Source organism: Poeciliopsis prolifica, unplaced genomic scaffold (genome assembly GCF_027474105.1).
Source record: "Poeciliopsis prolifica strain line A6 unplaced genomic scaffold, Auburn_PproV2 SCAFFOLD005, whole genome shotgun sequence".
Lineage (NCBI taxonomy): Eukaryota > Metazoa > Chordata > Actinopteri > Cyprinodontiformes > Poeciliidae > Poeciliopsis > Poeciliopsis prolifica.
In genome coordinates, this window is record NW_026562380.1 from 14,672,854 (window position 1) to 14,695,610 (window position 22,757).

At 38.6% G+C, this 22,757-nt stretch overlaps 1 protein-coding gene across 2 annotated transcripts in view; it reads right to left on the minus strand.

Moving 5' to 3' along the window:
* Positions 1-354: 354 nt before the first annotated feature.
* wapla (WAPL cohesin release factor a) overlaps positions 355-22,757 on the minus strand; it is a 59,671-nt gene continuing 37,268 nt past the window's right edge. The window contains exons 21-22 of one of the 2 annotated variants that reach the window (XM_055029640.1): positions 535-741; positions 355-429 (exon numbers count right to left, since the gene is read on the minus strand). In XM_055029640.1, coding sequence (XP_054885615.1) covers positions 669-741 — 73 coding nt within the window. In that variant the 3' untranslated portion in view covers positions 355-429; positions 535-668. Of the gene's footprint in view, positions 430-534; positions 742-22,757 lie in introns of those variants that run through there. The other variant, XM_055029643.1, reaches the window with a different exon arrangement.

Here is a 22,757-nt window from a genome sequence, read left to right on the forward strand (position 1 = left end):
GATTAGGCCTTTTCCAAAATATTCCTCATTCATGAAGGCTGTGAGACTTTATCAAAGTCTAAACTGCTTGGATTAAATGAAGCTTAGGAAGAATTACAAAGGTCTAAATTAGAGATATGTACAGGCTTAATGCTGAGTCACATCTAAACGGAGTGGAACGTAAAAGCCTTAATGTTGTAACCCATTGCTCAAAGTGAGAGCTGCGCGGTTCATAGTGAGGAAGAGAAATGAACGGCGAGAGATGTGTTTGTCTTCGATAACGAGGGAAACAAATCTCAGCAAATAGAACAGATGCTTCATTTTTCCTCCACTTTATCCAAAAATTTTTTATTTTCTGCTTCCTTCTGTCGGCTGTTGTAAGAGAGTCGCAGACGCTCTCAAGTGATGATTGATGCTCATGCGCTAAATCCGGAGACAGAGCTTTCACATCTACGTCAAGAGAGATTAAGAGAGCAGCAATTTTTGGTTAAAGACAAAACAACAAAAACAAAAGTCAAGCATTTGGCACTTTGGAGATGTTAAACAGATGCTTACTTATTTGGTTGTTTTGAGTCTTGCTTCCGACCAGCTGGTTGAATGTAAGTGCAAAGCTCTCTGTGTTTCTGATCTGTCCTCCTGAGGGGAACATCTGACTATTCAGCTGCAAAGTGCTCTGCTGTGATCTAGTGCTAATGGTGTCTGACTGCTGTTTGTTTCTTGGCAGGTAGTGCATAGCTGATTCTACCACAGACCGGGCGGGAGCTGGAAAATAATGAAGAGGAGTTGTTGACACGTTGGTACAGATTATCCATGTTGGTGCTATGGCAGCATAGCATAGAATATTTGTCTGCAGAAGCTAAATGTTACTTAAGTAAAAAAAAATTGGTATGCAAACCAATACCCAGTTGGTGCCTGGTCAATTATTGAAGGTTTAGTCTGATATGTGTGGATAATATTTATTGTACGTATGACTCAAAATAGGAGTTTGAAAAAAATCTAATCATTTATTCATTATAGTGTGATAGCAACACATTTTAAATGTGTTTCTTACCTCATTATTGTGAGGAAAGGTTTATTATAATGTAAAAGTCACAAAATAAACAAGAGTTTCATCCTGACAATGACTTTTAGCCTGATTTGTTAAATTATAAACAGTAATTTTACCTACAGCCCACAAGAGCTTTCGTACAAAAGACTAAACTGGTTGTTGTCCTTAAAGATATCAAACTTCTGGTGCTCTGAGATTTGATAAATATGCATCGTCTACAATTTGAGGAAAAAATTGACTGAAAGTGCAAAAGTGACAGTAGGTTAATGGCACCATATATCAGACTTAACTTGACTCAGTGATTGTCCTTGTATTTAGGGCACTGTCCACACTGTTGTGCTTCTTTTTTGTTTGAATGCCTGAGGGCCTTTTACCCATATGCCTACCTCACGTACATTACTGAGGGTTTACACGCGTATTTCAAAGCAAGTTAAGCCTGACGTAATCTGTAGTGAGGTGGAAGTAATAAAGAAGAGGGGATCCTGTTATTGCTGCTAATGTTTGGTCACTGCAGCCAATGCTGTAAGAACTCCTCAGAAGGTATTTACTTTACATTTACTGTATTAACCTGATTAAATGCAAACAATAAATAGAGAAACACAAAAGGTTCAGTCTGTACAGTTACACGTATTTGAAAAAAGGCAAATCGGTTTATTTTTATGGCAAGTTAATCAATCTAAATAACAGATTTACAGATTAAATGGTATTCTACGTTGTTTCTTATACAATACCCAGCACCGATTCAAAACTAATAAAGAAAGAGGGAAAGTATGATTACTGCTGGTAAATGTGATAATCATGTACAAACTAGTTAAAGTTTGATGTATATAGTTTTGCTTTTAATCTTATAAATAGATGGATATTATGCCCATCTAATTTTCTTGAATAATTTTCTAGACTCTGTAAATTCAAGCTTTTAAAATAAGTTGAATTGTTTTATTACTTTACCACAAAAATTATCGTGGCTGCATTGATATAAGATACAGCTGAAAGACAGTAGTTTGTAGTTTATGGCTCTTTGATCAGTGGCTCCATTATGTCTGATCAGAGTGTTTCCTTTTGGCTACTCTGAAACTTTTCCCTCCCAAACTTTATTACCCTGAATCTTTTATCTTCCTTTTGCTACTTCCTCTTCCACTACAGTTCAATTTTTGAGAGCTGCAGCTACAGCTGCAGAAAAGGGTTGCCGTACTTTACTAGTCTTCTGCCATTGTCTACTGGTTGCAAGACGGTTGTCAAACATCTGCAGGGACATGAAACAAGCACAAAAAAACCCTCCTAATATGCAATTAAAACCAAAACTGATACAGTTTCCACAGTTACTTCATTCTATTGGTTATTTTAAGAGAAAACTATAACATTTATTACAAAGACACCAGCTTCTGTAGAGAAAAATGTTGCATCTTATAAGCAGAAGTTCCATGTCACATCTTTTTATTTTTTTCATCTCATCTCTTGAGATTAAAATCCCTCCAAATTCAGCAGAAACGTTTGCCATGAACAAAAGCATAATGAGTTAGACAGAATGTTTTCTTTTCCTCTTTGTATTTCATTTTAAATGCCAAATTGTTTCTTTCAAATTGATTGTGTTGAACAGACAAAAGTCCCGTGCATCTTTTCTTAACACCTTAACATCTATTAATTCACGTCCCTTCCTAATACTGAATGTGAAAGTCTCTTGTATATTTTGTGTGTCAGAAGAGTGAAGCACAACAAGCGTAGGAGTGTGATGGTGTATTGCACATGAGAGGGCAGGAGCGTGTAAATGTGACAGCTGCTGATCCAAACTATAATCAAATTAGTAGAAAAATGAGCCGATAATTTCCCTCTCACCATCTGCATCAACATTTCCAATGTATGTCACTAAACTGATATAAATACAAATACTTTTTTTGTGTGTGTGTCATTGTCCGTTTAGTTTCACGCGACTAATCTTGTTGAGTAACCCTCTTTTATATAATCAGTTTCCAAGTCACCTCAGTGTCCTCAGATATGCCCTGGCTGATGATGTGGTTAAAACCGCCGTCACAGTTTCACTTGTCTCCTGACCCCAAGGCCAGTCATTAGGCCCATTTTGTCGCCTGTCTTCTTCCGTGCTCTGCATTGCCAAGTTCCCATCGCAAATTGCTTAAAAAACACCATGGAAATAGAAATAGGAAGAGAGTGAATCTGTGGCCTCAAGTGTACGGTTCATTGTTATGATAACACTACATGGGGCTAATATTAACATCATGGTAACTCTTTGTCAGATGTGTGATCTTCAAAAGCAGCATCATGGAAAGAGGAGTTGACAAAAGAGGTGCCAGGGGACACAGATCTTAACTGGAAGAAAAAAAACAGCGGAAGCTTAACAAAGAGTTCATATTTCTGAGTGTGCATATTTCTGTTTCAGCTTTTGCTCTGATCTCTGACAGAGCTTATGACTTCAGTGTGCAACTGGGGAAAAAGTAAATATCTTATTTGCTAGCTGCTAGTCACTGCAGCAGTTTTGGTGTAGTCATATTATAAATTCACTTTAATGTAAACTAGCCTTAGCCCTTTGTGACCCAAATATAAAATGTCTGCCTAGATATTTTTGCTTATTTTAGTTGTACGCAGTTATTTAAATGTCTTCTGAGTAAATATATATTGCCCATTTAGCCATAAGAACCGGAACTTTCAATATCTAGCAAGTTATATTCGCATTTTATCCCCAATTAAAAGAGCGACCCTCAGATCAATTTCACTCCCTGCTATGGCGGGGGTGAAATTACCGTAATAACCTGATATTGGCTGGAAAGCAAAATGTCTCCCATTTCAGAAAAAAAACGTCATTTTTCAGATAGCGCAAAGTGTGGTGGAATTACTGTACTGCAAATGGCACAAACCCTGAAACTCCTGGCCCTACAGTATCAAAGTTGAGCCTAAAGTGGAACTCTGCAGGTGGACGAGGCAAGTGGATAGTTTATTGTATGGTATTGTACGAATTAACAGCAACACAGAGGCACACAAAAGTATAAACCTAAGAATTAACTAATCGCATTAAAACATTAAGTGCCGATGTTGCTGCAATGCTGTCGTCAGTGTCCTGACAGTGTGATTCATTTACTGTGCATGATTCAGATGTTTTTGTAATCTATGTAAATTAGTCAAACAATCAAATGATCAGACGTGTCCGGAGAGGGGGATTTTTGGAAAGAAGTGTTTTAGCAGTCAGTTAATGCATGTTTTAAGCACCACTTTACTGAGGGCAGGAGATGTTGACTGGAATGAGAATTCTCCTTAATGACAGTCCGAAACGCACGTGGTCATCCTTGTGCTTGTAAATTACATTTTAAACTACTCAGTAGAAATGTGTAACTTCAAATGTATATTTCAGAAACTAAAACAGAACATTTTCAGCGGCTCTAAATGAGCGTTTTGGTCTAATTTAGACAGTCGCGGATTTCTGGCAGCAACACCGGAGTAATTTAATTAGCACAGGTAAATTCAAACATTATTATGCACCACCGCTCCGAGCTCATCTGCATAATTAGAATACACAAGCAAAAGGCTTGATCTGGTCTTTTTATAACAGCATTAATAAGCTGATACAAATGTTTGATTAGTACACTGGAGTCCACTGTCAAATATACAATTGGGATTTGAAAGAGGATTAAACTCTGCTTGAAAGAAAAGTTATACTTGTTCAACTTTGAGGTCAAACAGCGGCAACATTATTTTTAATGACACCTACAAAGAAAGAGACAAAGAAGTCATGGATAATAATAATAATTTAAAAAAATAAAAGAGTTACAGCTCACAGAGTTACAGCTCCAACTCTTTTGCGGTATACTTATGCACATGCAGAGCCTGAAATTTGTATTATTCTTTACAAAGTAACTCAAACTTGTACAGACCAAGTTTCAAGGCTTGCTACTGGTTATTTATTTGAATAAGGTCTGGACTTGGACTAGGCCATTCTAACAAGAAGTCACAAAATATGAAAAAGCTTGCAGTTTAACTGCATTCATACGGCACTGCATGATTTGTACATGGAAGTAGAACAGTGGCTCAAACTTTGGAGCTACGTCTGATAGGGTCCAGGTTTGATGAGTGTGCTAACCCCATTTGACCCACAGGTCGCCACCATCATGTGGACCCACTTCCTGAGGGAATGATATTCTCTAAGCCCGATGGTGGGCAGGAAAACAGAAGAGGCCATATACTTGATGATCGATCCCACTTCATTCTCTGATTGACAGAATTGTAGATTTTTGGCGAATTCCTTTGCTAAGTTCCTTTAAGTTTCTCTCAGGTGTTGATTTATTCTGTCAGAAAAAAAAACTACATGTGTTTGAAAAATAATCAGAATTAGTCATCAAAACCAGTCATATGGAGTAGTCATCACCTACTCCAAAAGATCTCGGTATTTTACAAAAAAAAAAAGGTCATCGAATATTGTCACGGGGTGTGAAACGTTCAACAAGTACCTCAAGTGTTCATGAGCAGTAAACCGAATTTCCCGCTTTCTTTACCATCAAGATCTCACTGCCCTGCGGGTGAAGGAAGGGCTAAAAAAGGATTATCTTTTTCTGCTGTCAACACACATTGGCTGAAACACTCTACAAATGTGCTCAACAGAGGAGCACAGGGGAGAGTCCTGGGGGTATCAGTTTTTATCACAATCCACACACAGGCACCAATTACAGCCCCACTCACTTCACTTTGGCACGCTGATGCCCGAGTTACTGTTTGGAGACCGAGCAGACGGATGCCGAGTCAAACAAATCTTGCCGTGATCGCCCTTATCCGACGCCTATCTGTGTAAATGATATTCAAACGCAGCTGCGGATTTATCTTTAGTCATGTGCCGTACAGTGATCTTATCTCCCCTCTTCCCCAACAAACTCTGGTTCAGAAAAATCTGCCGTGACTGTACGTCGTCTGCCTGGGGAATCGCTTTCTAGATTCAGTTTTGCCCTCACCTAATCTTCTCCTCTGCACTGTTGCGCTGTTTCCTCCCATCCCATCATTCTCGCTCCATTTCTCTTCATCTCTCCATTTCTTGTCTGTCTGTCTCCATTTCTGACTGTGAATCTCTCTCCTGTTTGGCGTTCGGTCCCCAGAAGCAGTCAGTGGAGTAGAAGGAGCAGAGGCAGGAGTGTATGATTATTCATCCGGGGAGAGGTACAGAGGGTTTTATTTTTTTTCTGCACACTTGCTCAGCCTACGGCCAGTTTGCTTTTCTGTGATTAAATTCATCAACACTCTCCCCTTCTCACATGCAGAGCCACATTATTCTCCTGAGAGAGTTGCCAACAGAGCGCTCCCTCCATCCCACATTAGAAATAACTTCACACACATGCACTTCCATTTCCGTCGAGTTCACTGAAAGTCTTCTCTCTCTCCCTCCATTTAGGCATGAATCCCCTCAGTTCTCCAGTAAGAACAGAAGTTGTTTGTTCACATAGCAAACAATCTCCAGAGTTTGGTGTTTCCATTTTCCTCTCATTTTATGCAAACTTGCAGCCTGTGTTCTACAATAGTCCATTATGAATCAAATTGATATTATGCAAATAAGGATGGAATGAGTATAGGGGATGGGAGTTGCCCAACTGGGATGGTCCACAGCTGCCAGCAGAATGAATTAATTGTGTCCTAGCATGTGGGGCCAGAAGAAGCAACAGCAGGAGGGGGCGTAGGAGAGGGTCTTTATCCGTCTCGGTACGGCCTGAAGCTCTGCTGGAGTTTCAGATCTGGTGATTAGGCTGAGAGGTCGAGCTGCTCAGCGGAAATCTCCTCTGAATTCTGAGGAACCGCTGAAGGCACGCTCTTCACCACATCAGAGGAGGATGAAAAAGAACTAATGTTTTTTCCTCTTTGCATCCACGGATTCAACGGGCGAGCAGACATCAGACCAAGATCGCAACGTTCTCTTCTTGGAACTGATTATTTTTAGCTTCAGACGGAAGCGTTTTAGGCAAGGCTGATTTTAGTTTACCAAAGAGAGTCGCGCTGACGGAGCTCGTCATCGTTTGGCACTCGCTTTAGGCTTCTGTCAGCTGTATCGTCTTTTGCTATCAACAACAATGCATAAAAAATAGGCATTATGTAAAATATAATCTGTACAACCACCTGTGTAGAGGTGTACAAAAGTATGTCAATTGTTTAAAAAACCTGCCTTTAATTGTTGGCCTGTGCTCATTGTCTTGGGTAATTAAATAAATGACTAATGAGCAGTTTCATAGATCGGCCTGCTTCAACATAAATTTAGGAAGTTTAAAAGGTATGTGTTAATCCCAGGCTTTAAAACTGCAGGTGATTAATGTAAGTCTTAATGAGCTCCAATGAGGAGTTGCTTCTCTGTACAAGGCCAGTCAAAGCTCAAAATAAATAAAAACCTCACTCAGCTAGAAGCTGCATTCAAGAGAACTGTAGTAAGACCCGGAATACATTTGTTGATTTGTTTTCCATGAAAGACGTCCGTGCCACGTCAAGAGCACTCTGAAGGGGTAGGCGTATTCTCGAAATCTACAATCAAGGCTTTGTGAATGTAAAAAACACGTTCTAGTGCTCTTCAAGAGCTGGACCACTTTTGACACTCAGAAGACAAAAATAAAAGGCAGAAAGCAGAGAGGTTTCCAGGAGCTTTCTTCTGCTTTCTTGAACTTTTAAAACCAGAAACATATACAGATGCTGTGAGCAGCAACCTCAGTCAGCCTTTGGGCCACATTATGCTGAGCCAGGCGTTAACAACCACAGCCTACGTTCAAGTGCATGACTTACAAAACTGTTCTGATTGATTTAATGATCAATTTTTATTTTGGGTTAATTAGTTCCTAAACGATAAGAAGTTAAATATACCTAAACATTTATTTGCAGTGTAGTCCTTGTCCACAGCAATTTTTATTTCAATATGCGTTTTCTCAAAAAACAATATAGAAGTGTTTTTTGTTTGTTTGTTTGTTTTTTTCATAGTGATGTTTAGAGAGAGAGTACTGGGTGCTGCAGTTTCCGTCAGTCACATAATCTGTCCTAAACCTGCTAACTTTTCAAACATGCATAGCTTTGATTTTAAGGTATGAGAGTGAAAATCAGAGACGGCATCAGCGATGTGTACAGTATGTTGTGATCGGTGTCAAATAAGCTCCAGTGTATTTTAAAACCAGACTTGTGTCCATTTTACTGATCTCGGATCTCGATTCCTTCCACTCAGTGTCTGTGAATTGGCGCACATGACGTTTAACTGCAGTCCCAGCATTGACTTAGACTTAGACTTTATGATCCCTTGGGAAGACTCCCTCAGGAAATTATAGTCACACATAAGACACACTTCTTCCCACTAGGTTTTACCATTCTCTAGCACACCTGATTCAAAGGGACAAATTTGCTGAGAATCTTGTTATCTGGTTCAGCAGAGGCCCTGCTATTTACCCGTTAGCTTTGTGCTGACACAAGGTAACATCTAACACTGTTTGCCTTGAGGATCAGCGATCATAAAACCGCTTTAGAGCCGGAGTGTCAAACACCTGTGATTGAAGTACTTTTATACCTGTCCTTGCATGGACACAAGTGAGTAAAAGGGTTGAATGAAGTCCTCATAACATTATTACGGTCTATAAAACACTTAATTATGCCTTCTTTCCTTTTCTTTTATTCAGATATACTGAAGCGGTTTTAGAAACTTACAAGATAGTTTCCCTCCAGGTCTGGAATTTGAACCGTCAAAACATTATTGGGTAATAAACTTGACAATTCAAGCGATTTTATGTTTCTAAAAGTGTCTGATAAAATCTGAGGTTAAATATTTACAAAAAAAAATAAATTTTCGGTTTGACTATTTTTTTTGTGAGGTCCCTGTCCCTGCAATTTGAAAAACTTCTTAGTTACATTCAATTTTCAATCTAAATCTGCCGCGTGTATGAAGAACTTTGTTTTGAGCCGAGATCAGTAAAATGGACACAAGTCTGGTTTTAAAAGCATAAACTGAAAAGGTAATGAGCATAGTGTGATGTAACCAGTAGAGGTGGCTTTGTGACACTCAAAGCCCCGTTTTAAACTCAGTTTGGATAATTACACCATTAATCTCACTTTATAGAACATCCCCTAAGGGCTGGCTGCTAAAATACAGACAAAGGAGGAAGGGAGACGCAATTTTGCAACTTCACCTAAAATAAAATTGGCACACGTGAATCGAATAAGATGATAAACAAAAAAGGTGTAAAAATGCAGATGATTCATAACCAGGTAATTCACTGAAAACTAAATTTGAAAAAGAAAGACCAACAAGGGCTCAAAGCACTGTAAAGTCGAGCTGCATGAGAGTCAGTTTTCCGACCCACAGTCTGCTTTTGTATGCCGTTCACACACTGAAGACAAAACTGAGGACAGAAGAAAGAAAAATACAAACACCGACTGAAGGCTGAGGTGAAAGCATCCTCAGGGACAAATTTCTGCATTTCTTAGCACACAGTAGGATCTGCAACTACCTATTAAAAACAGTCAGATCTACCATTAAATCAACGTAAGGGTCTGAAAGTCTAAAAACGAATAAATTACACAAAAAAATTGAAAATATTTCTGCATAGCGTTTTAAAACATATTCCTGATGCAGAGATAACTATCCATCCGTTTTCTATTCTGAATTAATTCTGCTCAGGGCCACAGAGGCACACAAAAAAAGAAAATAGTTGAACTATTTATGGATTGTAAGACAAAAAAATCTCATAATAGAACACTTGACCAAAAAAAAATATTAAAGACTCTAATTTATACTTTTCCAACATTTCACTTGAAAACACCTGGATGATATGCAAATTCCCCAGATGTACATACTGCAAGAGAAAAATGCCCGAGGCTGTATTTCTACCTTAGCCACTGCATAATTCAAGAAACAGTCTGCAGTGAATTTTGGTGAACAGCATGAAAATAACCCCGTCTCTTACAGACATGGCATAAATCTGACATGATACGTCTATCCTTCAGCTAAGGCTGTCTTTTCTACAAGGAAAAAGAAGCTTCATTATTTTCCCAGGCAAGGATACATGTTTTAGAACAAGTCCCAGAAAAGTGTCCTCGGTCGTACTACCAAGAAATTCAAATCAATGTCGGTTCTTTAAGGTTCTTGACAGGAAACCTGTTGTGATGAGATTCAACTGTATATTCACTTTTTTATGTGTAAACCAAATGTATTTTTTTTTATTATTTTTATTTTATATGTGTCATGTTAGATATTTGTAAAGCATTTGAAAATCAACCTTTGGTACTATTTAAATCTGCGTCATTGGAATTGCAAAAGTGGAAGTTGGCCGAATCACAGCCAGGGGGTAAATAGAAATGATTAGCAAAAGGATTTAATGAGAAACATGAAGCAGAAAGCAGAGCAAAGTAGAACAGGGAGCGGATTGGGAAGAGTGGAAGAGTGAAATATTTAAAGTCTTCATTTCTTGACGACTGTAGCTAAAAAAACTTTGAACATAGTTTGAACATGTCCTTAAGTTACTAACAAACTGGCCTGCGTTGAACCAGCTATGGGGTGTTGTCAAGAGGTAAGAGAGACGTCAGGTCTGACAATGTAATGCTGAAAACTAGGGCTTCCATTGCACCTCAGCAGCAGCGCCGCAGGCTGATCACCTCCATGCCATGTTGCATTGATGCAACAGGAGCCCCAACCAAACACTGAGTGCATAGAAATAAACATGCTGTGCAGACGCCTTCCATTTCTGGTTAAAGTATCCCTTTCATTGATGTTATGCACATTAAAGAAATATATATATATATATATATATATATATATATATATATATATATATATATATATATATATATATATATATATATATATATATATATATATAAAATAAACCTCAAAATGTAAGAAAGATTTGAAATATGTCATGCGTGTGTCTCATTGTCTGGATTAGAATCAGACAAAGCTTCTCTTCTTTTAAGTGACCAAGATTATTATGTTGGGGATAATTGTCTTTAAACTCTTGCACACCTTTTCTGATCTACCCAAAAACTCTCAATGGTCTGATGACTTTAGATGTTGTTTCAATATTTCCACATAATATTCTTCGCTCGTGAGACCATTTCATTTTATGAAGTGCACCAGCTCCTTCTGCAGAAAAACAAACCTCTGGTAACATACGTCACAGTTGGGATGGTGCAAGTGTTCCCGTCTAAATTACTTTTTAGATTTGGGAGATTACTTCCATTTCAAGACAGGACTTTTTGAAGTGACCCGCTATTTATGGTAAATGAACTGTACTTGGAAGCATGTTATCAGCTCCAGAGGACCCCGAAGCACCTTGCACCACATTCAGCCATTCACCCGTCACATTGTAGCCAAAGCTAACCTGGGGTACACTCATGTACCGAAGCTACCAGGCCATCTGACCACCAACAGCAGACAAGGCAGGTGAAATGTCCTCCCAGTGGACACAATGACAGAGACAGGTGGAGCAGGGGCTGGAACTGGCAACCCATCGATAATGAGATGAACTTCTACTGCTGTCGCCACAAGTTTCCTCCACCTTATCACTCAATGCTGTGATGTATTAACTCTTTTAACAACTTTCAAACTAGGATTTTAACATGTAAGCAGTCTCTTGGAGAGCAAACACAGTGAATAATATAAACTTTTACATCTCCAGCACAATATTGTCATCATAGTCAACACTTCATTTTTCAAAGTTTGGAGACGACCTGAAGAAATGGACTCTGACTTACCAGCATGTTTATCTGCCTCGCCAACTCCAAAGCTTCAGATGAGGATGTATGTTCCTTCAGCATTGATCGTCTGTTTTTTTATTTTATTGTTTCAAACTAATGAGGACACATTAGTTGTACATTTGGCCATGTTAAAGTGCTTATTCAATGTTGCAGGTTGTAAATGAGGTCATGGGTGGAAAGACCAGGGTGACATGCACTAATTAATTATTACTAATTATTTAAGGATACACCTACAGTACTCATTATATCTGAAACATAAAGTCATACTTTATCTGCTCTCAGCAGCGCTTTTAATGGTTTTTAGAAGCTGGCATTTCTTCTCCAGTGGGTAATAGGTAAGCATTTTCTTTTTGTGTTGATTTTAGCTTAAAGGTGAGAAGTGCACACCAACAGGTCTTTCAGTGGCTGCTTTAAATTTAGGCTTTTCAGGTACTTTTCAGTTGACACGGTGTTTGTTAGCAACGAATGAAAAATAGTCAACAGATTGCAGGCATAAACCAATCTCCCTTTGAATGTAGGCGGTGTAAACACACACCAGGTGAAGCCAGAGGTTAAGCTTCGCATGATTAAAAGGTACAGATGGCATGTTTGGACTTATGTAGGTGTGTCGACATCACAACAGACAAAAAAAAAAGTAATTAGCTGAAGGTCAAGCAACAGTGCAGCATACAACAAACCAAAACAGTCATTTGGTGAATCAGCCTAATCATCATCAATCCTCTGTTCGCAGAACCAGGAAAATATTGACTGGATAAGCAACATGGAACTTCAGCATCAAAAGCAAGAGTAGGTGGTTTACCAAAATCGAGCATGAAGGATTCGTAAAATCATTCCGGTAGATTGTACACGCCTAGAACAGGTAGAGAACTCTTACTCATGATGCCTCTTTGACCTCTCCATAACCCTTAATCGACTGCCTCTGGTTTGGATGATTTTTTTATTGTTGTGGTGACGGTGTGAAGGGGAAGTAAGCAAAAAATAGATCTCTCTGTTTGTCTGATCCTTCTGTAAGCCCATCTAACTATTCTTTTCTAATAAGTCTGCCAAATAGAACCTCTCCTGTTGACAACGTCTTAAAGAGCCGAGTCTGATTTCAGAGACGTCGTGCTACAAAACAAAACATGCAAGAAATAAATAGGAGTCGATTCTAATCCGCCATTTCACTAGAGATCATTACTGAAACTGATCTTGTGAAGAACCTCCAGCAAAGCAGTTAAACCCCCTCACTGGGAATTCTTTAATTGCATCACTCCACGATCGCGGCACACTCCCGTCCCCTTGGGAAGACGAGTGCCACTTTGTGTCAATCAAATTTGCAGTGTTTAACCCCGTCACCTGTCATTCATCTGATTAAGCACTGTAAGTAATGAGGATGCCGTCACTGGAAATGATGATGGGTGCTGCAGTTTACATTAAACAGTGAGTCGAAAGCCTGCTATACTTTACGGTTACATGATGTTGTGATGAGTTAAAGCCTATCTCTTATTAGTTAGCATGTGCATTAGTGCATAATTAAGTTGGGGCATTTGTTGAGTTGAAAACAAACTAAACTAAACTGTTTTTTTTTAAACTAATTTAATTGCAATATATCATATCTCTATAGGCTAAAAATGCTGTTCATCCAGTTGTAATTATAAAAACTATGGAAAGAATCTACACGAACTGGTAATAAGAAAACAAAATGTTTCTTTTAAACATTGCAATGATATAAGTGACATGAAAACATTTTTTTTTGATAAATAAAAACCAAACTAAAAAAATTAGGAGATGAAGTACAGTTAGAAATACGGTGAACGCCTTGCCAAAACGACAGAATCTGGTTTCTAAAGAAAAATTCTTTACACTGTCCGCACGATTATAGTGACAAAAAGAAAAAAAAAGAAAACAATTGACTTCTGGAAATAGACATGAACAAACATTTTGCAATCATGTGAAGGGACAGAGTGATTGGCAGAAACCCACCACCTAGAGAAACATAAGGAAACTGGCTGGATCACGAGAGGTGAGTTTGCTGCAGAGGGATTTGCTGTCATGATGATATTGTTAGAGAAGTGTCCGCAGTTGTTCTGTGTGCACAGCTGCATGAGTCTGTAGTAAGTGTAAATCCAAACTGTTGAAAGGACAGAGCTTCCTTGGAAAACAGAACCTTTTTTCCCATTTGTTTTCTGTCATCTTCATGCACTTCACCTGAGAGCCGAGCTGCTGGTCGTTTCCAGCTCCGGGGAGCATTTTCAAGAGCCAGTTGTTATGAAAACGCTGTGTACAACAAACATGACTAATTAAAACTGACTTCGCAATTTTGAAATTGGGCCTCTGTCTCTTTAAGAAGCTCCTGCTCTTTCTGACATTCCTCCTTTAATGCGAACATTAATTCTGATGATATGATGCGCATTAGTTAGTTTGAAGGAGCTGAGTGGGGAAATAGTGGAAGAGAAGCGCTCTGAGAGACAAACGCTATGCTTGGATACTAATGCTGCATTCAGACCAAACATATTTCACGCGTTTAAAATGTGTCCAACACCTTTGTGCAATGGAAAAAGAAATATAGAGAGTCTTGACTTTATTTACTGAAAGCAAGAGAACGTCATCAGCCTTCTTTGTTATGACAATGTTATTATTATCATGCTTGATGTGCATTGAACGCTTAGAGTGGTTCAAACACGCAGCACGAGATGCCTCAACATGCCCTTGACGGGTGTCCACAATCTGCATAGACACTGAATGTAAGCCAGGCGCACCTGACGCTCCAAACGCGTGCCGTCTGAACGCAGTGAAGCTCAGAGGATGAGCTGCGAGAAAAAAGCAGCACTCTGTGTTTATGAACCCCAAACGGTTGCCACGCGAGAATAAAGGACTTCTGAACTATGTATGAAAGAATCAAAGCAGCACTCCAGGTATGCTTTTGATGAGGAAATAACATTATAACATGATGTAAAGCTTCCAAAAAGTTGATTTGACATAACATCCCATCTTGAAGACCTTCTACCCTGCCAGATGTTTTCTCATACAATCCAAGTTACAAGACACAAGATCAACGAAAATATTTTGATAATTGTATTATTTTCTCTCCCTTGATTGTGTCCATTCAGAAGACCTCGGTTAACATCTGGGTAGCAGAAAGCAGAACATCTCAGACCTTTTCCAAATAAATTTCTTTGAACTGATGCAAAGTACAAAACTAACAGCAAATAGCTGCAAACCAAAGATTAGTGAACTGATTATTTGGCGTTTATAATAGAAACGATACAAAAAGAGTTAAAATAAAATAACTAAATTAAATCTGAAACCCATAAGTTCAAACTGACTGCTTTAATGTAAACTCTTATTTTTTACATTTATGTTTTGAGGGGTTTCTTTTACACTGCAATGTTGGCACTTCCTCTTGCTTAAAGATTAGAAGAAGTGTTTATTTTTTGGAGTTTAGTACTGATGTGTGAACTGAATTTATGTTAGGTTTAGGGGTAGGTATATGTTGGTAATTGGGTCAAGGTTAGGCTATAGAAATAAATGAAAAATAAATGGAAATCCCTGTGAAGATAGATTAGCTGTGGTACATTAGCTGTTGTTCACATAAATCTTTAAATTGGTGCATATTTGTGTAAACTTACAGAACAGGAGTGAGCCCAGACATAGGTGCAGTGGTGGTGAGGAGAGAAATTCAGGTGCAGATTAATACTTTCAGTTCCTTTTGTAATTTTTTTTTTTTCCTGCAGACTGTCATTCCCTGCGAATGCAAGTGAAGTAAAATCAGTGTTGTCGTCCGTACTTCACCATTTTAAAGATTGTGTTCAAACACTTTGACACATGGAGGCTTCCACGTGCTCTTAAATTAAAGTGGGAAAAACTGTAACATGACCTTAATGGGTCTTCAGTCTCTTTTACCATTTTCTAAATCCCCAAACTACAGCTATTATCTCTGCAGCAGCCTTTTACCTTCACTTGCATCTGTTGCTTGGTAACAGTTTTCTCCTGCATGAATGTTTTCAATCTTCTAAAAAAAAAATTAAGTATTTTAAATGTTCATTTCATAAAATCTTTATTAAATATGGATATACATCATCTTTAAGTGGCCATAATAGTTATAATTTAACTCCACATGCATGATAAGTTGACTTCTCCAGTTCAGTACTTGGTGACTAAAAAAACGCAAGTGTAATAACATTACACTCTCTTTGTAAGACGGCTAATTTAATCGCACTATGTTATTTAGTCATAAATTAGTCATGCTAATCTTTAAGCTGATCGTGCTCATTTTTCCTCACTCATGACCAAGAAACCCACAGCTGAACCGCTCACAGTAAATGCGCTGCTTTGCATGCAAAACCTTGAGGGGATTTCTAATTAGGTAAGAAAACAGCACAACACAGGGAAGAGAGGACCAAAGCAAAGGGAGGATATTAGTAGAAGCCCAGAAAAGGGGGCAGATGGAGGAAAAAGGAGAGGAAGCAAAGAAGAGAGAAGGGGAAAGAGAGAGGACAAGAGCAAAAACAAAACAACAAAAAAACTGTGTGAAAGATGACAGGAAGCGTGGGACTTATCAATAAATCATCACAACAGCAGCTAGAGATGGCTGTGGAAATATCAGCCTGTGATATTGAACAGATCACAGTGGGACAGATGCTTGGAAAGAAGTCTGAGGACTGCAGAGATTTGCGCACAGAATGAGATTTACACAAAGAGATTAGCGCAGGGAGCTCATGAGAAGTTCCCCGAAATGAAATTAAAAAAATTGCGGGGAGTGAAAACTCCTCAGCCTCTCGCCGCTACAGATCGACAGAGAGGCCACGTTCGAGCGACCTCGGCCACCTGACTGTCAAGTCGCCGGCCTCTGCGTTTCCTGGGGACGACACTCCAGAGGGGCAGGGTTAGGGTCCATGCCAACACACCAGTCCCCTTGTAAAGCCTGCATGAGATGGCCACGATGCGGCCAGGGACCGGTCTGGGTCAGCCAACACTGGAGAACTGGTATGTGCCCAGACTTTGCAGAGAAGCCCGTCGGGCTGTGAGTCAATGAGCCAGAAGGTTACCGTGTTTTTCGAAGCTTTAAGAGCTTCGAGACTAAATGTGCATGAAAGGAGAGGGATATAAAAAAAAAAACACCCACACACACACACACACACACACACCAGAAGTGAAGCAATCATGTAAACAAAGCATTGAGCTAGATACTTGCCCCAGTTGGGCACTGTAAGCACAAGCTGCGTCACAACACCACCTGGATGCCGGCATACATTCTCCTCCCTCTCAGCCTCAGCTTAAAATTACATTTAAATAAGAAGCAAAGATCAATTTCAGTTACGTTTTTCAGTTGTTGTTGTTTTTTTCTTTCTTTTTCCTATTTGCAATTCACACGGGTACTCAAGGACTTCCACTCATACTTGCAAATGATGCGTGGGAGTACCGGTAAGTGGGTTCACGGGGATGCTGGGAGGTACACTGAAGACCACCGAGCTTGGCAAATCAAAACAAATGTTTAAGATGCAGCCCATTAGGAATGATTGCCTCCGATGATTGAGTTTAGTCGAGGCGGCGCGGCAGAGGTGACGGAGGGAGACGTTTCAGAGTGCGGTTTCAAACTGGTTCAGAGTAAAGCTGTGCTTGCTGTTTTAGAAATATATGTAAGAAAATGAATTCAGAAAATGCGAGGAGTTAGGATAGTTTGCCTTGCAAAACAGTTTTCGTTATCCACAACCTTTTTAGAAATTGATCAGATTACAACCACAAGCATTATATATGCAGTAGAATGTTACATGCACTACTTTTTGTTACTTCTTCAAAATTTTGATAAACAATTTTGGTGAACATTTTCAATAATGAGTAAATCATTTCAATGAATACTGAAAAATGTGATGCACAAAGACCCCATAGAGAAAAAGGTATGTCCCTTCCACCTTAGCAAATAAAGGTACTCAATACATTTGTCAATTTTTCTGATAATAATGGCTCAAGTTCAGTCAAGAGAGAGTGCAAAATGAACCAAGTGTCAAACTGACTGTTGTCCCGCATTTTCTTATGGTGAATTTAACAAAACTTGTTGAGATGTTCAGCACTTGAGATACAGATAAAAGCTTATTGCTGCTTTAAGCTTCTTCCCTGATCTGCCTGCTGCGTTATTATTTTTTTTTTTTTATGATGCCGTTTGTCTAAATTCAGGCAAAGAAGTTCTTGGCTAATTGGTATGAGATAATTTGGCACAGAAATTAATCCTACTGCATACTTGGTAAACTCAAGACAAAAAAAAAAATAACAGATTTTTATAAAGGCAAATGCATATCTTAAATTTCCAAATACTGAGGATGTGTCTTTGTGTAGGTGCCCATGCTGAGAGAGTGCAGTGGCTGAAATCAGGTACACGGTGAATCTGTAACACGGTGAGCCAAATTTAAATCCAAGCCTGCTGGGAAATAGTGAAGGAAAAAGCAAAGACCAAAAAGAAGCAGCATCTGGCTGCATGTCAGTGAAACCAGGGACTGCAAAGCTGAGGGCTTAAAATGAAAATATCCATCAGACTGCGGTCAATATGAAAATATGCAGTTTTTCATGTTGACATGAGCTCATATTTACTTATTTATTAAACCTATCCCCTTAAATCTTCTTCCTAAGACACCTTAAAGTCAGATAAAAGAACATCCAAAGTAAAAAGGTCAAATATTGTGAAAAAATTGTATACTTTTGTCACACATTTTCCATGCCAGTCTATACGTTACAAGATGATGCAGACGGATCCCAACACCAACTATGGCCGACAAGTGCAGCCGTATTTCACTGAGTACAACAAGGGAAGCCTTCTCTCCACTGACTGGAGACCCTCAAAAAATAAGACAAAAATAAAATTACTTGTTTGGGATTGTGATGGACAAAAAAAAAAAAAAAAAAACTTTGGGAACTCAGGGCATCCCTCAGGCCATGACGCCCAAGGCGGTGAACCATATTGCACACAGCAAAAACTGTCACTGTGAATAAGAAAAAGTAACTATAATAAGCGAGAATATCTGAGAGTTTCACTCATTCATCAAGAAAGATGCATCAAGGACAGAGAGCCTGGGCAGTGAAAGTCTATTAGAACAGTAGAACAGATTGTTTCTGTTGTTGGAATCACTGAGATTCTAACAAAGTTTCTACAGATCCATTCATGGACAGAAATTGTGAAGCCACTATTGCTGTTTGAAAGAAGGCATTGATTTTCTTGTCCCCATTTTTTTTTACTTTTTCCTCCACAGAGTTTGCAGTTTCTCTTGAAGAAAATGAAATGTGAATCCACACACAGTTTTGGTTCCCCCCAAAAAAACAATACAATTAGAAAAAGCATTTCGGCTTGGCTTTCAGAATACAAAACAATTCCAGTTAAAATTAGCTAAATTCAAACGAATAGAAATTGTTTATTTCTTTCTACTCTGCATTATCAGAAGTCTAACCAGAGACAAGGTAATTAGAATACATTTGTATGTCTGGATTCTGATTTAAACTGATTTTGGACGAACCAAAGACGTCTCAGATGAGAAAGGGGGGAATTTACACCATTGTGTTTTTGCTGTTTATGATATACTCAATTAATGTACCTTATATGCGTAATCAAACAAAAAGTTGGTCTTCAAACAGCACCAGATTGGATCCCAGCTCCGTTAAGTGCCGATTCGCTGCCAAAGGATCAAAGCCTCCCCCATATCCAGGTTAATGTCATGACTGATGGGTCAGAGCTGAACATCCATGTTTGTTTGAACATCCCAAAGCCTCTTGATTGATCACTGCACCAAGTTAATGTAAAGTGTTTTTCTTTCATTCTTAAATCAACTCTCTCCAAGCTGGAAAGTGGATATCATTAATGGATCTGAAACAACATAAAAGCTTTTTTCTTTTTCTTTCCTTTGGTTGTTGTTATCCTTGATGAACATTTAATTGTTTTTGCTTTGGTCTTACTTGTGCACAATTTATTTCAAAAGACCCCCAATGAGGTAGAACATTATATATGCTGTAATATTGGACTGATCCAGGTGAAGCCCACTCTCCCTGAGAGCCGCTGTGATCGGCATACTGAGCGCCGCAGCGCCAGTACGCTAAGGGGACATTGCACAAGGCAGAAAGAAAAGAAAATTAATGAGCGCTTTAAAATTTAATTTTGAAGAGGGGAGGAGAAATAGCCATGCAACTAGGAACAACAATGACTCATCTGACAAAACGTCTAGATTGTGGGCCTGTTAGCTCTATACGAGAGGGGCAGGAACATCATAAATGTTATATGTAGTGAACCACGGATGGGCTTAAGCCAGAAAAAACTATCAGGATTTCGGTTGTCCGCGTGGCGAGACGCCGCACTGAGACACAAATGCTTATCGACAACGAGGCGTCCTCCTTGAACTAAAGATCGTCTCAAGAACTCGGACTGCTGGAGCATTTTATTAAAGGAGGTATAAAATTAGAAGTGATATATGGGCAACAAGGATGACATGATTGATTATTTATTATGAGCCATTTAGCAGCTGACTCAGAGCTAATTATGAATGATTAATAAGCCAAGTGGTCAGTGAGCTGATCTATTGAAAGTGGTTCATTAACATCATTTTTTAACAGCGTCTTCTGGGCAGTCTCGTTCCCTCATTACAAACTTTCGCTATGCGATAACATACATCCCGGCAACACTTTGGTTCAGGTTGCGCCGCACCGTATTTTAGAGGCTGACCTTGTGTCTGCAAAAAAACGTGTCAATGTTCACGAGTAAATCCCTAAATCCTTCACAAAACGATGCATGTAATCATTTTATGGTTGGGTTTGGAGTGAAAGGAACGCCATTTCATAGAGGCATCACCAACTTTCCATGATGACCCTTCTACATGCTCTGCTAAGGATTAGCCTGCGCGTTTTGCCAGAGATACTTTGACCGTTTTCAACGTGTATAAACGTGCATTCACTTCATGTTAGCTGCAGTATTTAGCTGTTCGTACCACCAAAAACAAAACAAAAAAAAAACATTTTTTAAAACTAAGAAATTCCATTGCTTGTTTACAAGAAGTGTAGAAGTGCCGTCTTCTCAACCTGAAACTTGTGCCGTCAAGTTTCTAGTTTCACCCCGTGTGTGAAACAACATTCACTTTGGAAAATTCTCTGTTCAAGAGCCAGGATTCCAGTCTTCAACGTTTAAAGACAAAACAAGCACACAGTCCTGTTTGAAAGCTGCAGTTTTATCAAATTAAATTTTCACACAGAGCCCAGCCGAAAAAAGAAGAATGCTCTGATTTGCGTTGGAGCCGTGGTTGTGTTACAGTTCCAGGCTAATTTACACAGAGCAGATTTTCTTTTTCTATGCAAAAAGATGTAACAAAAACATTTAAATGTTACAATGTAGCTATCAATGTGACTGAAGAAGATGGAAAATTGCATGTCCGTCTATGAAAATGTTCCTTTTAATGAATGTAATTTGGGTCTTGTGCTCACAAGTGGCCACTCCAAAGTGTTTTATTACCTGGTGTAAAATGACTCACGTCTGATTGAGTCTGCCTCTTTGTCTGAGAGAAACCAACACTGAGCTCTCTCAGAAAGAGGTGTGTGTATGCTACGAGAATATTAAAAGCTACAACACTGAAAAAAAAAATGAAATTGAAGATGAGATGTGCAAAATACACTGAACAATCTCAGGCCGTTTTTTTATATCTTGGCATATCTGAAAAAAATTATTAGATAGGTCTAAATGGGGGAAAAAATGAAGCTCATTTGGAAAAGCATTGTCCTGTTAATAGTTCAGACAAAGGTTATCATTGTCCTTGGCACGATTACATTCATAATTTATACATATATTTGTGACACCACAGAATGTTTTAATGGATGGAAACCAGGTTTAGCATTTACATTAAGCTGAACATGCAGAACATGCAGCTTAATGTAAAATGCAGCTTTGTGTGCATGCAAAGTTCTGGATTGATTGTCATTTACTTGACACTGTTCATCTGTGTGTTATTGAAGATGCAAGGAAGATGCTCAACAATGTGAAAGTCTAGAAGGAATGAACACAAACGTCACCCAAACTGCTTTCCTTCAAAGTCCCACAAAAAAATATATTTTTTAAAAGTCTTCAAAACATTACTGTGTCACAACTTCCAAAAAGAGTTAAAGTCTTTGAAGCTCTGACCTAAACTCTTTTTATTCAATGGAGTATTTAAATTTTTGAAACCTTGAATATGAAGAAGCTCCTTCAGGTGATATGGTATGTACTATTTTTCAGAGCCTAACAAAGTATAAAAGAAAAGCAAACAAAAAAAGTCTATTCCTGGAATACAGGAATCTTTAAATGCATGGTGAAAATAGTTCATTGGCAATGCAATTCATCCCCAAGTCAGAATGTTTCTTAGGTAAATATTTGGTCCTGTTGGAGAGTTCACTTTCTCATTAAAAAATAAACTTGCAATTTTTCAATGTTTCAGTGCACACAACTAGACCATTTTGGACTGAAATAACTGGCAAAAAAGAAATTGTAGAAAACTTTTGTGTCTGCCAGAATCAACCGATGAAAGCTACAGTATATCTGACATTTTTATAACATCAAAACAAAATAAAGGAATACAAAGAAACATACTCAAGCTAAAATCAAACTGAGGCATATCAAACTCCATCTATAAAAACTCCTGAAGCATATCAATATGTTCAGGAGTGCTTCGAACAGATGAACTGAAAGTTCGGTGAGTTAATTTCTTCTCCTCCAATCCAGCTATCCATCTATGATGTAATACCGTTTATCCTAACAGGTTCATGGAGTTGTTTCAGCAAATTGTATGAATGAAGGATTGCTTTTACCTTGAACCATTTCCCAGTCTGCAGTCAATCTACCACAGTCACACCCACAGACAGACACACTGAAACCTCACAGTCAAAAAGAAAAAAAAAAAAACACCAGGCCAAGCGCTACCCTCATGTTTTCTAATTTATTTTAATCTTAGGACATTTTCATAAAGCTGAGTGAGGATGCAGACGACTTTCCTTCAGGGATCCTGGTCTACAAAGATTTCAAATGCGTGATAAATTGCATAATCCTAAAAGATAATAATAA